Source organism: Zonotrichia albicollis, chromosome 4, assembly GCF_047830755.1.
Source record: "Zonotrichia albicollis isolate bZonAlb1 chromosome 4, bZonAlb1.hap1, whole genome shotgun sequence".
Taxonomy (NCBI): Eukaryota; Metazoa; Chordata; class Aves; order Passeriformes; family Passerellidae; genus Zonotrichia; species Zonotrichia albicollis.
In genome coordinates this window covers 23,364,676-23,380,300 of record NC_133822.1, presented here as the reverse complement: position 1 = coordinate 23,380,300, position 15,625 = coordinate 23,364,676, and the positions used below count along the sequence as shown (strand labels likewise).

At 39.6% G+C, this 15,625-nt stretch overlaps 1 protein-coding gene across 6 annotated transcripts in view; it reads left to right on the top strand.

The window, feature by feature from the left end:
• Positions 1–15,625, top strand: part of DGKI (diacylglycerol kinase iota) — a 201,245-nt gene that overhangs the window by 106,798 nt on the left and 78,822 nt on the right. For all 6 annotated transcript variants that reach the window (XM_005482769.3, XM_026790868.2, XM_026790866.2 and 3 more), the window contains 9 exons: positions 83–165; positions 1,924–1,984; positions 5,015–5,128; positions 5,654–5,791; positions 6,935–7,013; positions 10,964–11,019; positions 11,898–11,960; positions 12,190–12,263; positions 13,570–13,681. In XM_005482769.3, coding sequence (XP_005482826.3) covers positions 83–165; positions 1,924–1,984; positions 5,015–5,128; positions 5,654–5,791; positions 6,935–7,013; positions 10,964–11,019; positions 11,898–11,960; positions 12,190–12,263; positions 13,570–13,681 — 780 coding nt within the window. The remainder of the gene's footprint in view (positions 1–82; positions 166–1,923; positions 1,985–5,014; positions 5,129–5,653; positions 5,792–6,934; positions 7,014–10,963; positions 11,020–11,897; positions 11,961–12,189; positions 12,264–13,569; positions 13,682–15,625) is intronic.

The window sequence follows — 15,625 nt, the reverse complement described above, 5'->3', positions numbered from 1 at the left end:
CAGTGAGTAATGCACACTATTATTTCCAAAAATCATTAAACTGCTTATAACTTCCCTTCCTTTGATTTTTCTCTCTTGCCAGGGCACCAAGGTTCTCCAAATGTTTATGTGGTATTTGAATCCACGCCAGGTCTTTGATCTCTCTCAGGAAGGGCCGAGAGATGCGTAAGTACTGGAGCCTTCATTGCTGTGCACCCTATTTCTGATCTGGTCAGGAAAACAGGAAAAGATCCAGCTTGGCTGGATTAGTGGCTATGTGAGGTTTACACATCCAGGTTTTGGTAGCAAGGGGAGTATTCTATTTGTGGGGTGCCCTGACAAAGGAAGGAATGGAGAATCTGACTGTGTGTTCTCAGAAGGCTAATTTATTATTTTAAGATTCTATATTATATTAAAGAATACTATGCTAAACTACACTAAATAATGCAGAAAAGATATAGACAGAAGGCTAACAAGAGAATGGAAACTCATGACTCTCTCCAGAGTCCCAACAGAGCTTGGCACTGATTGGCCAATGAGTGAAAACAACCCACAGCAGAAACCAATGAAACAATTACCTGTTGAATAAACAACCTCCAAATACATTCCACATGTGAGCACAACACAGGAGAAGCAAATGAGAAAATAATTTGTTTTGCTTTTTCTCTGAGGCTTCTCAGCTTCCCAGGAGAAAAATCCTGGGTGAAGAAATTTTTCCAGAAAATGCGAATGCCACGGGGTAAGGGCTGCAGTGGGGGGTTTTGTGAGAAGAGGTCAGGAGCTGCCCCCAGGTTCAGATAGAGGCAGGTCCAGAAGGCTCCAAGGCTTGCTGAGGATCCCAATGCCTGACCATTCCCTAGTGAATGAGCATTCCAGCGGGTGAGGCTGTCTCCAGACTGCCACCAGACAGCACTGTGCAACTGTCCCTGCTCACTGAGTAACTAACTCAGCTTAGCCAGACAATAATTCAAGTGCAAACCTCTTCCAAGGGAGAGAGTACCTCTCTTTAAAGGACTGATATTTGCTGCCAAGGGCTGAGAAGCCACCCTCTTGTGATACTTGACATGGGGATACTGACTTTTCTTAACCATCTATTCAGAACTACTTTCACATTTTGTAAATATGGTTTTTATGTTTTTGTAAATATTATTACTACAAATATTTTACAGTAATAATGAAAAATCAAATACTTGCCTGTAGAAGAGCAGTCCAAGTGTTTCCTATTCAAGGCACCCAAGCTTTTATTTTCCTGCAGAAGCAGTTCTCTCATGATGTTAAGAAGCTTTAAGTTAGACATAGATTTTTCAGAGTTGTGTAATGGGGAAAAGGAGGGTGAGTTCCTCTGACCACTCAGCTCTCTACATGTGAACGTCCACACCTTCATTAGAAAATATTTCATTATGGCTTTCTGAAGGGTGCAACTGAAGGAGCAGGACTTCAATGGGTGCTTTTTTTTGTCTCTCCTGTTGGTATTTAGATCACATATCCAGAGAAAGAACTCTATTATATATTCTTGCCTTCTGTGGTGTTAAAATACAGTCACTAGTTGTAAAAGCTGTCACATTATACAAGACTCAGAAATGGTAGCTCAACAAGTCATGATGAAGAACATTAAATATTGTTTTAAAACCTCAATGTTTAAATTTGTTTACTTTAGGGTAAGAGAAAAATGAAAGATTTTGACCTCCCTAGAGGGAATATGAAAATCTGGGAAGATGCTAAACTGATCAAACACTTGTCAGGAGGTGCTGCCTGACATGGAGGAAGGCCTCATTTCACATCCTGGTGGTTTCGCATTTCCACCTCTCCTCATATTCTTAGTAATGAATATTTGAAAATGCAGTAAGTGGTGGTTAAACTGTCACTCAGCAAAATACATTAAAAATGTCTGCATTGCTGTTCTTACATTTTTCTCCTTTTTCCCCCCTTTTTTTCCCTGGGCAGGCTGGAGCTGTACAGAAAAGTGCCGAACCTGCGGATCCTGGCGTGCGGCGGGGATGGGACGGTAGGTGGCAGGGGCCTGGCAGCGCCATGCTCTTTGGCCAAGTGATTAAACTCCTCACAGTGGTGGGATTTCCATCTCACCCTGCCTGAAGAGGCACTGAGAGACAATATATCTTACACTTGTGAAATCTATATTTGTTCTTCAATTTCCTGTGTGGTCTGGCCTGTGAAGATATGGGGCCAGGTTCTCTTGTCCAAAGCTCTCTCTTCTTTATGCATAAAGATTTTGTACAGCTTAAAAGGAATAAAAACTAACTCTGCTGGCCTCCTCTCATTATATACACTAGATCTGAGTGTTAACTTAGTGTCTGGGAGCCATTATATCTTAATTTCTGCTCCTTCCTGCTAGACCCTGGCAGATCCAGGTTCAGTACTTTTCTTAACAACACAATTTCTGTGTTCCTGGATAAGTGAATGGGGTCAGGTCTTGAAAGGATTTGTGCACCTTCATTTGGAGAAAAACTCTGCAGCTCATGGTCTGAAGGTCATGAGTGGTAATGGAGTTATTATAACTACATTCTCTTTCCAGTACTTCAAAATATTTTAAATCTCAGTCTGTGACACTGAATGCTAATGCAGTTGAAAAACTGACCTTTAATCTCTAGGGGCTCAGTTCCTCAATGTGCATTTGGTGGCAATTTTAGCAGTAAGAATGGTAAGGAAAATGCATTACTACTTAAAAGATCAGTGATTGGACAGAACATTTCTATGTAGATGTTTAGGGCATGGAGAGCTGGTTGGTTTATTTTGTAGAGAGCTGAATCCCCTCTTTTAGTTCACCTTGGCTGGAACTTCTGGGGGATTTTTTCCAGCTTTTGTGGGTTCTTTTAAAACCCCAGGGATAGGGATCTTAATATCAATGTTTCCCCTGCAAGAATGAAGAAAAAAATCCGTGATAAGACCACTGCCTTGCTGGTACATGGGAAAGCAAGACATGACTGTTATGGAATGATGAACTTTTCTTTTAAACATGAAAGGCAGTCCTTTAGCCGGAGGCATCAGCTAAGAAAAACTATTTCCATCTGTTTTCTTTCCCATCTGAGGAATGGGGAAAAAAGATTATCATTAAGATATTAAAAGAGAAAAGAATACAGCTACATTAAATCAGACCAACCTATTTCCCTTTGCTGAACTGTGCGAGAGGTGGCAGCACCTTCTCATTAGTATGAGCAGTGCTCCACTGTTACCTCTGCTGCTGCTCAGTTTGAAACAAATTAATATCTAGTTATTCCCAAAGCCATTACATCTAGAAATGAAAAATCTGGCTCAAATGAACTTAATGAATATGCAATGAGACCAGATGTTACCTCTCATTATTGAGGTGAATCAGAACTTTATAGTAACTTTTCCATTGTCACTTCAGGGCAGAAGTGGAAAGCTTTGCTTTCAAAGCAGTCAGGAACTTTCTGTTTACAGGGAAATGATAGTATGTGTCATGCTGGATTGTGCAACTAATGTACAGGGTTTAGAAGTGACCTCAAGTTAAATAGCAATGTTGTCCTTATAAATAGAAGTTTGTTCATCAGTTAAAAGCATTTACCAAAGTGGTGGGTATTTTGATCTTACCTGTAGCAGTGGGAGGCTGAGGCACAGATGTGTGGATTAAGTCGGTGATAATGACAACAACCAAATTCTTTAAGAAGTCCTGGCCCTACTGATGTTATCTTGACTTTTTATTCTGTCTCCTGTTATCAGTGCAGAAGTATAGATATTTTGAAAGAGAGAGGATTACTTACCTCTGAAAAGCCCTATAAAGACCTCAGTTTTTTGGTGACATCCAAGTTCATGAGAGTTGTAAGTACTTGAGATGGCTGTTGTCAGACAATGAACTCAAGTAGGGGAGCACATCCCAGATGAATGCTTTAATAATTGGACAATTGGTTATGATAAATAGCTGTCTGATAAATGCCATTTGTACAAAATTAAATTTATTTTGAAGAGACTTGAAGAAAGAAACACCCTAGAATACTAAATAGCATGGTGGTTTCTGTATTTATCAGGCCACCTCCTCTGCAGTCCTTCAAACTCCAGCTATTTTTCCTGATGGCCATGTGATGCTGGGTGCCTTTTGTGAAGCTACCCTGTTTTGGATTGAGAATATCTTTGAAATCACAGTAACATTAGTTGGGGCAAGAAAATTCAATCCAGCTGTAGTCAGGATTTAGGTTTTCTGTCCTATTTAAAAGTTCACATTTGCAGTAGACACTGAATCCTTGAAAACTGGCAACAGGAAAAAAAAAACCCTTATGTTATTTTTTATTAATTCTTTATCTAAAAATGCAGCACAGGTTCTTCACTTTTTTTTAAGTGACAAGTAGTTTAAGGAAGAGTCCTTTGTTTTTGCAACAAGAATTTCAGTCATCAAATTTTGATAACATCTTTAGCAAAAATTCTTTGCCCCTTTTGAAAATTACCATTTAATGAGAGCAAAATAATTTACAGTAATTTGTTCCTTCTGGCTAGATTTCTATTTGAAAGCTTTATGTAGTCCAGAAGAAAGATAGAAGAAATAGCTCTCTGAAATAACTAATAGCTTAGGATACAAAAGAAACAGATTCACTGTTCCAATTCAAAGCCTCCATCCCTGAGCCGTAGTCTGCCTTTTAGTCTAGTCTTTTATTCTTTTATTAAATATATGTGTGTGTGTATATCTGTATATATTATATATATATCTATATATATATATATAGATAGATATAATGCCTTGTACTGATTGAAATAATTCCGGACTAAGGTCTCTTGTATGGGAGAGGGAGATTTGTGAGCAAGTTCATGCTTGGCAGGACAAGTTCTGAGACGCCATGCTGTTTTAATGTGTCTCTCATTTTCTTTCATAGCTGTTTGTCAAAGGTTGAGTTTCTTTTGACACAATGGTAATTAAAAAAAATTACCTTGAATTGTCCATATTATTCTTCATTCATTTTTAGATTTCCTTTACTTGATCTTCTCTGTAAAACAGAATATTATATGATCAAAATATGTCTTTTTCCTATACCATTCCTAAAGGTTCTCCTGATTTTCCTTTTTATAGGTGGGCTGGATCCTGTCCATCCTCGATGAGCTGCAACTCAGCCCCCCACCTCCTGTGGCTGTCCTTCCACTTGGCACTGGGAACGACCTTGCCCGCACCCTCAACTGGGGTGGGGTAAGGACTGGCTGGGGTGCATTTATGGGGGGTTCTCAACTCGCTGCTCAGATTTAGTTCTGTGGGGTGGAATTTCCTTTTGGCTAAAATAGCAGGCAGGGCTGTGTCCAAGGTCTGTTTCGCTCTGGCAGAATGGTTTGCTTCAATTTGCAATCTGGGATTTTGAATTACTAATGCTGTTGTTGCAATAAAAGTGTACATAGATGTATCTGGTATTTCAGGCCAAGTAACAAGAACAGTAAATTGGCTTCTAATTTAAGCATAATTTAAACTTTCTCTTTGTTTATCCTTTACTACAGCATTGGGCTTATTCCAGGACAGGCAGATATTCTTTGAATTCCTCTCCTTATGGTCTTACTTTGCCTGCCCTAGACTTGTGCACCTCAATAGTGACTTATTAAAATGCTTGATCAAAAATGTATCAAGGGTTTCAGGCATGTGTGAAAGGAGGGAAGTCTGTAGGTAATTGGTAACTTGATTTGTTTTCACTATCCGTGGCTGATACTCTGGTCTCTCTGCTATCAGGGTTACACGGATGAGCCAGTGTCTAAAATCCTGTGCCATGTAGAAGATGGAACCATTGTCCAGCTGGACCGTTGGAATCTCCAGGTTGAGCGCAACCCTGATTTGCCCCAGGATGAGCTGGAGGATGGGGCACGTAAGGTCAGAGCCTGCTGTTTCCCATGGGACCCACAGAATGCTGATGAACCTATTTGGGTTACACTTCAAGCAGCATGGGTGGGGAGTTCTGCAACTTTTAAATTTTCTATTTGCATCTCTCCCTTTGATTCTTTTCATGTGTCAGCAATTCCAGAGTTGTGTGAAAGGCATTTATTTGTTGTTTGAACAACATTGGCATTGAACATTTATGTCAATGATTAAATTCTTGAAAAAAATCCCTAGCATTTTATCGGAAAGGTCGTTGTTGCTTTTCTCTAGTTGCAGGAAAACTGCCATCCATTCTCCAATTAGAGAAAACTAAAAAGAGGATGTAAAATTTAATTCCTTAGAATTTTGCTTATGGGTGTCAGCTGTTTCCTACTTCACAGCAAGGTGTAGTGTATTTTTGTATTTAACTTCTTTCTGTGTGGGTCCCCATATAATCTCCACTAGTGTATCTTGGTAGTTGAAGAATGGGAAAATTTTTGCAAGGAGATCACATAATTTATCATTTGGACTGGAGATGTTGACAACACCACCAAACTAAAAAAACCTCCTGATTCTGTGAACTATTTCCTTCTTCTCAGTTAAAATTTCCAGCTTATCTATTGGATGCTACAGTTGCCTCTCTACAGCCCCGCTGGGTGTGTGAAATAATGAAGAGGCCAGATGTGTGCCTGCCTGCCTCATGCATCCTCAGTAGGATTAGGGCTTCTTCTCTGGGACTTGACTTGCTCCTGGTTATATATGGAGTGAGAAGAACACAGCTGGAGCTTCATTTGCCATGCTGAGCTTGAAGAGCCAGCAAAACCTTTGAAAACCTTTGTGTTGGTGATATGTTAAGTGGTGCAGCCTTATGGGAAATCTAAATGACAACATAAGGAACCCTTTGGTGTGCTAACAAAGACACACATATGATCATAAAGCACTGTAGGTCTATTTGTGTTCTTCAGGCTCTTGTATCCGATTATTTTCCACAAGCCATTCCTAACCTTCAGAGCAACCTTCTGCTTACATTTCCCTGGTATGTTCCACTTTGTTCTTAGTAGGTTTCCATGATGAGCCACATTTAAATAGTTAAACACTGGTGTGTTGAGAAATGTTCCATTCACGCTGTTTTAATGTCTCTTTATTATCTAATTACAGCTTCCCCTCAATGTCTTCAATAATTACTTCAGTCTTGGATTTGATGCACATGTTACACTGGAGTTCCATGAATCCAGAGGTAATATGAACTTTTTATTTCCTTAGCCTAGTGGATGGGCAGTTATTTTATTAATAAGAAATAGAGTTGGATTTAACATCCTGTTCTTATAATTCAGAAGTAAAGCTGGAACATAAAACATTAAGATACATACAAGTAGAAAAAGTGATTATGTTACGAATTTCCAAGAGATTTCATGATTAAGAAATGAAAAAAGTACAAAGATGACTGTAATATACTGGAGAAAAAAGGCTGGAAGGGAAGCTTTGCAAAGTCTTTTAAAGGAGATAATATATGTCAGGTGTGAGTGTGGAAGTGGAGGGAAGAGAAGAGCCACAAGACTGGAAGTGGCAGGAATATAATTTTTTTCTCAAACTGAACAGCTGTTACCTATGGATCAGTATACCACAATGCCCCTGGACTTGGTACAGACCCAGAGTTCTCTGTGCAAGTTAAAGGGTATAATGTCCACAGAAGTGTCAGGAATTTGAGCAGCTGTAGCACCTTGTGTGTCCCCTTGCCAGTGGCAGCTATGCCACCCTGTACAGACTGACATGTGGCTTAAGGACTGATATGAGCAGCTTTGCACTGATATGAACAGCTCTATTTATATGGTTTAGACAGGTGTGCTTGTAGGAACAAACCTTGCTCAGGTGTCTGCCTTTAGCTTTTGGTTATTCCAGCTTCATATGCAGGTATTTTTTTTCTGAAACACAGCCTTCCTCATAGTTGCTGTCATACTATCAGAGTGTCATTTCAAGATGAAAAGATAGCACTCTAATGCCAGGCTAAATAAAGAGCAGGATACATGATGGAATGAGCTAATGCATATTTTATGATGTTTAAGACTGCTTCAAGCTTTAGGAATAATAATGAGGGGCCACAAAAGGGCACAGGAATGAAATTATGACAGCTGTATGCATTTTTTTATGAGTGCATGTCACTCTGCATTGCTAATGTGACTGTGAATATACTGTATAGATTAAATGCATGGCTACTTTCTCATTTAATGGAGGCATTATTTAATAATGAAGTTATGGAGCCCTATAAAGGATGAATGTTATTCCAGACATGCCAGGGTTTTAAAAATTTACACGGGTGAAAAAGCACTTGGCAGAGCAAGCTGAATGTCTGGGTATGTGTGGCCAGGGGAGCTTCTGTAGCACAAGTACTCACTGCTGGTGTCATCCTTGTCTTCTCAAATGCTAAAATATATGAATTCTATGTATTTTAGAAGAAGAAAGCTTATAGGAAATCCTTGAAGGTATTGCTGGTGTGTGGGTTGTGTTGTTTTTCATGTGGACTTGGGGTTGCTCTGCCTGAAGAAGAAAAGGTTCCTGTGAGCACTTACTATAGCTTTTCAGTATTTGAAGGGGTTTTATAAGAAAAATGGGTCCTGTTTCAATAGGACAATGGGACAAAGGGACAGTGGCTCTAAGCAAAAATAGTGCAAGTTTGGACCAGATATAAGGAATAAGTGTTTAACCATGAACATGGTTAAAACACTGGCACAGGTTGCCCAGAGTGGTGGTGGGAGCCCCATCCCTGGAAACATTTGACGCTGGATTGAATGAGGCTCTGAGCAGCCAGATGTAGGTGAAGATGTCCCTGCCCATTGCAGGGGGTTGGACTAGATGGACTTTAAAGGTTCCTTCCAGCCTAAGGAATCCTGTGGCTTGGTGAATTAAGCAGTGCAAAGCAGATTCTTATTTATTTACCACTGAGATCTTATTTACCACTGAGGATAATCCAGAGAAATTCTTAGCCATAGTAGCAAAATGTAAAGTACTTTCACAGCTATAGCACTTGTGCTCTTGAGGTAATTGACTGCATGTATTTGCTTATGTGGAGCTATTGTAATCACATATAGATTAAAACAAATGAATATCATGTCTGAAAACCAAAATAAGATAAATTGATATGAGCTCTCAGCCAACAGGACACTCGAAGCAGTAGATATTGGTCAGCTGTTGTATTTAGAATAAGCAGTGATTGCAGTGTCTCAGAGGAACCTATATATTAATGTGGTCTTTTCCATGGCAACTTCTACACTTGTGACTTATCAGATTGAGACTTGAGGTTGGATCCAAGTCTGATGGATTTAGCTCTACTTTTTTGGGAAGTGTTCTGGGTACTGGCTATTTTCTGCTTCCTCCATTGGTATCCTTATGCTTTGGTAGAGCATGGAAGAGGTAATTTACTTTATCCCTGCTGGCATGCTGTTTGATCCCTCAGCTGTGCAGGACTGTTCATTTGCAGGAAACTTCCCCACAGACACAGACAGAGTCTAACACATTCAATTTTTCTATTTCTTTGATGGTTTAGGAACGGTGAGGATGGAGTGAGCCTTGGATATGCACCCAATAATTTACTACTTCTAACAAAACTAAGGCTCTATTTTCCATCACACAGTCCTTCCGCCCTATCCGTGCTCATCTGTGTTGGCAGAAGTAGGACCAGTAGGTTGAGGGACTGCTGAGTCCCTGACATCAGAAAGGTTCCTTTTCCTGTTCCAAACTGGGGCTTTAGTTAGGGGGAGTATTTGTCATAAGATCCATGTAAGGTCCAGTGCTGTGGTGTCTGCTGTCTGGAACCATTAGGGATACTCACATGAGGGAATGTGCAGCACAGGCACTAAGCCTTCAGAAGCCTTCTGCTGCTTAGCATGGGGTGTTGAGACTCTCTACAAAGAGCTGTGAGCTCAACAAGCGAGATGAGATTGACTTATGCAATTTAATTCATTGTTTGAAGTAGAAGTGGCCCTGACTGAGTTTGAGCCACCTGTGACACAGCAACAGATATAATAACTGAGCCAACAAGCAAATCAGAAACCTCAAACAGCTCATTCTTACAAAATGGAGCTGTATTTTGTGAGATGTAGTAGCTTTCAAGAGAGCTGGAAGTATTGTTTTAAGTGGTCATTTGAGAGGTAATTTGGATGTGTCCATGCTAATGTTATGCTTTAGCCAGAAGGACTGCCTTGGTAGTTTGATGTATTCACTAGAGAATCAATGAGCCAGGGTGAGTAGCTGGCACTGACACTGAATACAAGGTCAGAAGGGCTGCTTCTGGAATCTCTAGCTGCCACAAACAAGGAAAGCAGTTTCCAAGGAGGCTCAAGAATGAACAGTTTTCTGGGAAATGTGCCTCATATAGGGAGATTAGGGAACTCCATTTAGCTTATTGGAAAGAAGGTTAAGAGGCTATTTAATCACTGCCTATAAGTATTTACTCGAGGAGAAGGTATCTGATAGTTGAAGGCCCTTTAATCTGACAGGGAAGTATAACAAGATTTAGCAGTTGGCAGTTGAAGACTGAAAATTTCAGGATTGGAAACCACCACATTTACATTAACAGTGAGAATAATTAACCATTAGAGGTACATTAGTACTAGACTTAAAATTCCCCATCTCTTGGAGTCTAATCAAAATGAAAAGGGGTTTCTAAATAGGTTTTAGAGTAACCAATTCTCTTTTTCCTTCTTTTAAATTTTTCTGCAGAAATCTTTGGGTAGAAATGTCTATTCCTTAGTAACTCTTAACAAATCAGAATGTAGGGGCTGTTTCATCTTGTAATTTACTAATGTTTTACTCCTGGTTCAAAGCATGGGTTATTGTTCCATAAATTTCTAATAATTCTCCACTCTTAGAAACAGAAGTCTAAAAATTCTATTCTATCATAAAATGAATAGCCTGAGAGGTGCTAAATTAACTGATTGAATTGAATTCTTGTAACCTCTTTGCTCTATTTCCACACTCTACAAGAAAAGGGAAGAATTCAATATTAGTGTTTGAAATCTGATAGCAGAGAAAGGCACAGATGGGGGACTCACACATGGAAAACATATTTATGGTAATATTTTCTATGAGTGATACACTGAAAGCACTGTAGTGTTGGCAGAGAATGTGAAGGTATAATGAAGTCTGTGTTTTATTAGGGTGTTCATAGTTTTTTTTCTCATCCTTTCACAGAAGCAAATCCAGAGAAATTCAACAGCCGATTTAGAAATAAAATGTTTTATGCCGGGGTAAGTACAGATTTTTCTTACAGAATGGTGTTAACTTAGTTGCTTGAATGTCTTCTTAATTACCTTCCCCCACACTTTCTCACATCAGGAGCTCATGCCAGTTTATTCTGCCTGTTACAATTTCAAGTGCAGTCATGCTGTTTCTGGCAGTGCCACACACAGGTGTCTGTAGGAAAGAGCCTGTGGTTCTGTTATTATACAGAGCTGGGCAGGTGAGAGAAGTGCCACTCCTTTGGACACAGTCCTGGTCATATCTTGGTCCCTCTGCTTCTGGCTTATAAGCTTCTCAAGGCATTGCTCTGTTTCTTTCAGGGCTTGGGCACTGCATTGGTACTGACTTTGCTAGAGGAATTCTCAAAATTTTGGCCTGTATCTTTGTAGCTTTGAGGAGCAGACTTGGTTGTAGGATGGTGGGGAGTGCAGGACACAAATCAGACATTTGGAGTGATTAATGATGGGTGAATATGCTCATATAATTACCCACTTGTGCATTCAGGAGGCAAATGGACAACACTTCATTCTAAAGCCATTAAGAGTACACACTAGTTTGATAATGAATGGCATATAATGTATTTCTAGATGATAACACCCATGTGCCCTAAATATGGAAACAAGTATGTGAGCAAGAATTTCTGCTTAATTGCTCAGGATACCATTGAACTTTGGTGTTCAACAGCTTTTTTCAGTTAAGCTCTCAAAAGCAGAAGTATCACAATTTAAAACAATAAAATTAAATTGTGTCTTCTGAGAGAGTAAGTTTGGCCAAAGGAGAGCATATTGGCAATTAGCTCTGTGGAGGGATAAGAACTGAGGAAAAAAAAAAAAAGAAGAGAGGAGGTAGGAGGTGTTGACAATTCCTGCACTGATTTCTGTTGCAGGCAGCCTTTACAGACTTTCTGCAAAGAAGCTCAAGAGATTTATCCAAGCATGTTAAAGTTGTGGTGAGTATAAGAAATTGTGTCATAGTGTTGTGGGGAGGGGGTGGAGGTGGAGGTTTGGAGGGAGAGTGAGGTGAGAGTTTAATGGCTCTGTTACTTTTCAGTTTTGAGCATGACATTTGCAACACATTCCAAGGAAAGTCTTGGGAAAGTTGTTACAAAGCAGCAACACTTCTCTTGTCTGTGGCTCCATTCAGCAATTTCTCTGTGCTCTGTCACTTTGGCTTTGTAGTGTGATGGTACAGACCTGACTCCAAAGATCCAGGAGCTGAAGTTCCAGTGTATAGTGTTTTTAAACATACCCAGGTAAGCTCAAGACAGATTCTTGAAGTTATGCAACAAAAATAACAATAGTTTTCAAGGCACCTAACAGATTTCCTAGGCTGAGTGAATGTGCAGGAAGCATTTTCTCACCTCATTGAGAGCTGGCTCCTTATAATGCTGTTAATGAGCTATGCAGAATGGCTTCAGAGTTCAGAGTGCAGCAAAACCATTCCTTAAAAAGTTGAGTATCCTGATACAGTAAAAATACTTAACGAGCACACTTTGGAAAGCTGTGCATCTAACCTGCAAACAAGTTATTAAAGAGATAGATACCTGGTCTTTTGCTTAATTAGACTCCAAGTGTGGAAAAAAAAAGGACAGGGGGAGGAGGGGACAGAAATGGAGAGAGGGGAAGGATGAATCTTTTAGCAGTTAAGGAATACCAAACTGCTGAAACAAGTCACAGTTGTAAACATGTTACAAGGTGTCCTTAATAAAAATAAGGCTGAATTATCAAAAGTTGTTGGTTACCTGTTCTCTAGAACAGTAGACTCCAAACTTAATTTGATTGTGCATTTCTGTCAGTAAAAAGCTTTTAAGAACCCCCTCAATAAATGTATATTTATAAATTATATACAATGTTCCTCTATTCTAGTATTACAAAAAATATGTATGTTTTTAATGTTTGTTTTCTTATTGAAACTAAAAATAATAGTTGTCTTCAACCACTCTAATTGTCTTGTCAGTTGTGGATTTTTCTTGCATTGTCTTCAACCACTCTAATTGTCTTGTCAGTTGTGGATTTTTCTTGCATGTACCCCACTTTGGAGACCATTGCTTTAGACAACCTCCTACTTTGCTCCACAGGCTGTCCCAAGCACTTAATCTTTTGAGTCCTGTACTGCAAGCTTCTGCTTGGTGTCACCTCTCCAAAGTTCCCCCTTCTACCTCTTTCAGATCACTTTTACGTTTATTCTTTGATGGTAGAAAAGAGCGATGCCTCAGCTGTATCTGTTCCTGCTTCTTATTTCTCCCTGCCCCCTCAAACTATGCAATGTTTTGCATTCCTTGTGCTGAGCTAGCAAGGAGAGGGGAAAGAGGGGCACAACAGCTTTATGGCTCAACAGCTTACCAGCAGGAATCAAAGCAAGTAGAGAGTGCTGCTCTTCTCTGTCCTATTTCCTGGTGTTTCCCCATTTTCCTCTCAGAGAGGAACCTGATAAAGTTTATGGCAGGTACACCTGAGGGTGTTGTATCAGCTTCGGAACAAAAAGAACAGCCTGAAAGGCTAAAAGTCAGGACCTCTCAGGGCAAGCTGCTCTCTCCAACTGGCTCTCCAAACCTGTAGGTATTGTGCTGGCACGATGCCCTGGGGGAACCCTGGTGACCACAGAGACTTTGAGCCCCAGCGTCATGACGATGGCTACATCGAAGTCATCGGCTTCACCATGGCCTCACTGGTGAGTGCAGGGGTGCTGCCAGGCCGGGAGGGCTCCATGGGTAACTCTGCAAAATACTCCTTGTTACTGAAAATCACATGTGCTTCCCCAGAGTCAGATGCTCTGCTATTAACTGGCAGAGTCAAATACTTCTTTTCTAATAAGAGAAGTGTTATTAAATAATAAAAAGTATTACTTGCAAAATGTGGCTGATTTGCATGTGCAGTGCTCTGAAGTTAAATGACAAGATTATTACAGTAAGAACAGTATGATAAGAGCATGAAGTCATGATTTTACTGTGGGAATGTTCTATGATGAAATAAACACTCCCTTTTCTCTTTAACTTTTGTATATTTCATTCTATGGCATTAAAGTCTATTTTTGAGTATTGCTGGTATATAAATATGAAATACTATATAAATTCATGTCCATTCATTATATGGACATACAGTTTCTATATATGTTCACCAAAAGTCTTGTGAAACTTTAGTAATAGCTGTGGAAGACTTTGTTAGTATTTCTTGCATGAATTTTATCACTCCTTTTTACTCTGCTAGAAAAAGGAAATTCAGCCAACAATTTTGTCAGTGCACTTTCTTCCAATGCCATCTTTAAAGTGAGCTAAAATTGAGATACCATAAAAGCAATCTTTCTTTAAATACCCTGGTGTCCTGCTATGGCAGTGGCCAAACACTGTGACAGTGCCTTCAGGGGCTGGTTAAATGCAGTCAGAGTTGGCAATTTTCCCCATGCTAGCACCAGCCTACCTAAGGCACTGCAGCTTGAGCTTAGTGTGGCCAGCGGAAGGCCCACAGCTGGACTTGCTAGCAAGTTTTTATAGCTGACACTTAGCTCCATACCTGTAGGCCTTTGTTGCTGCTGTCTCATGTAAGCTAGTTTAAAAGAAAAATGGATAAGCCTGTTTTAGCTAAACTCCCTTGTTGTGTGACCTGCCCTCAGTCCACTTTCAGTAAATACCTACAATAATGGTGTTTGTTTCCTCAAAGAGAAAGTCAGGCAAATCTAATCTTCAAAGTAAGCAAAAAGCAGTTTGGGTCAATCTTTTCTTTAAAAGTTTGTCTGAGTTAAGGATACCTTCCTGGACTTTTTTTTTTTTAAATGGATCTAGTGGTTTAGGGAACTAACCGGCAAGAAAAATTTTGTTTATTAGCCATCTTGGGAATAAAAGTGAGGAGAAGTTTAGGACATGTTTTTGAAAATGCTGTCAAAAATTTAGCATGTACAAACAGACAGTTTTCAGTCAGAGGAGTTTTTTATTTTTGCCTCTAACACAGTTCTGGTCAACGGAAGTGGCTAGACAGGTCTCAGAAGCTACCAACAATTTCAGTTGGGGCTGAATTTAAGAAGTAGGGCCCTTTGAGCTTCTGTTTCTCTTTAAAGGAAGCCTAGTTTAGAACTGTGGGCCTACAGGTGTGCTTTGGTTGTGATGCTGAAAATGATTATAACCCTAGACAGCTTTGATATAATCTTGCCTTGTGTGTATCAGATGTGCTTGTACTTAAGTGAGTTTGTGAAACCAAGGGAAAGAACTACTTTTTAAAAAGCATTTTTAATTATTGGTCATATTGTCAATTGATCCATAATATAAGGTGCACAAGCCTTGACTTGCGTTTACACTGTTCTCTGTTAGCATCGCATTAATATGAGATTATTTTTCTGCATCTGAGAGATGAGAATGAATTGCCAAATAATAGTCACATTCATTTAAAAAAAAATGCACTTCTGCCCAAACATGTCTGCCTCAATCTTGAAGGATCTGCTCATTGTATTCCTTGCTTAATTTCTTTGAAATGAATTCTTTAACATGATATTTAATTGTTTTAACAAGGTCCTTCTGCTTGCTCTTTTCAGCCTGTCTAATGTTGAGGTTGACTTGATGTGTAAGCTTTCATAATAAAAAATTTAAATTTGCTAATTCACATTAAGGATCATTCTGTTCAGGAA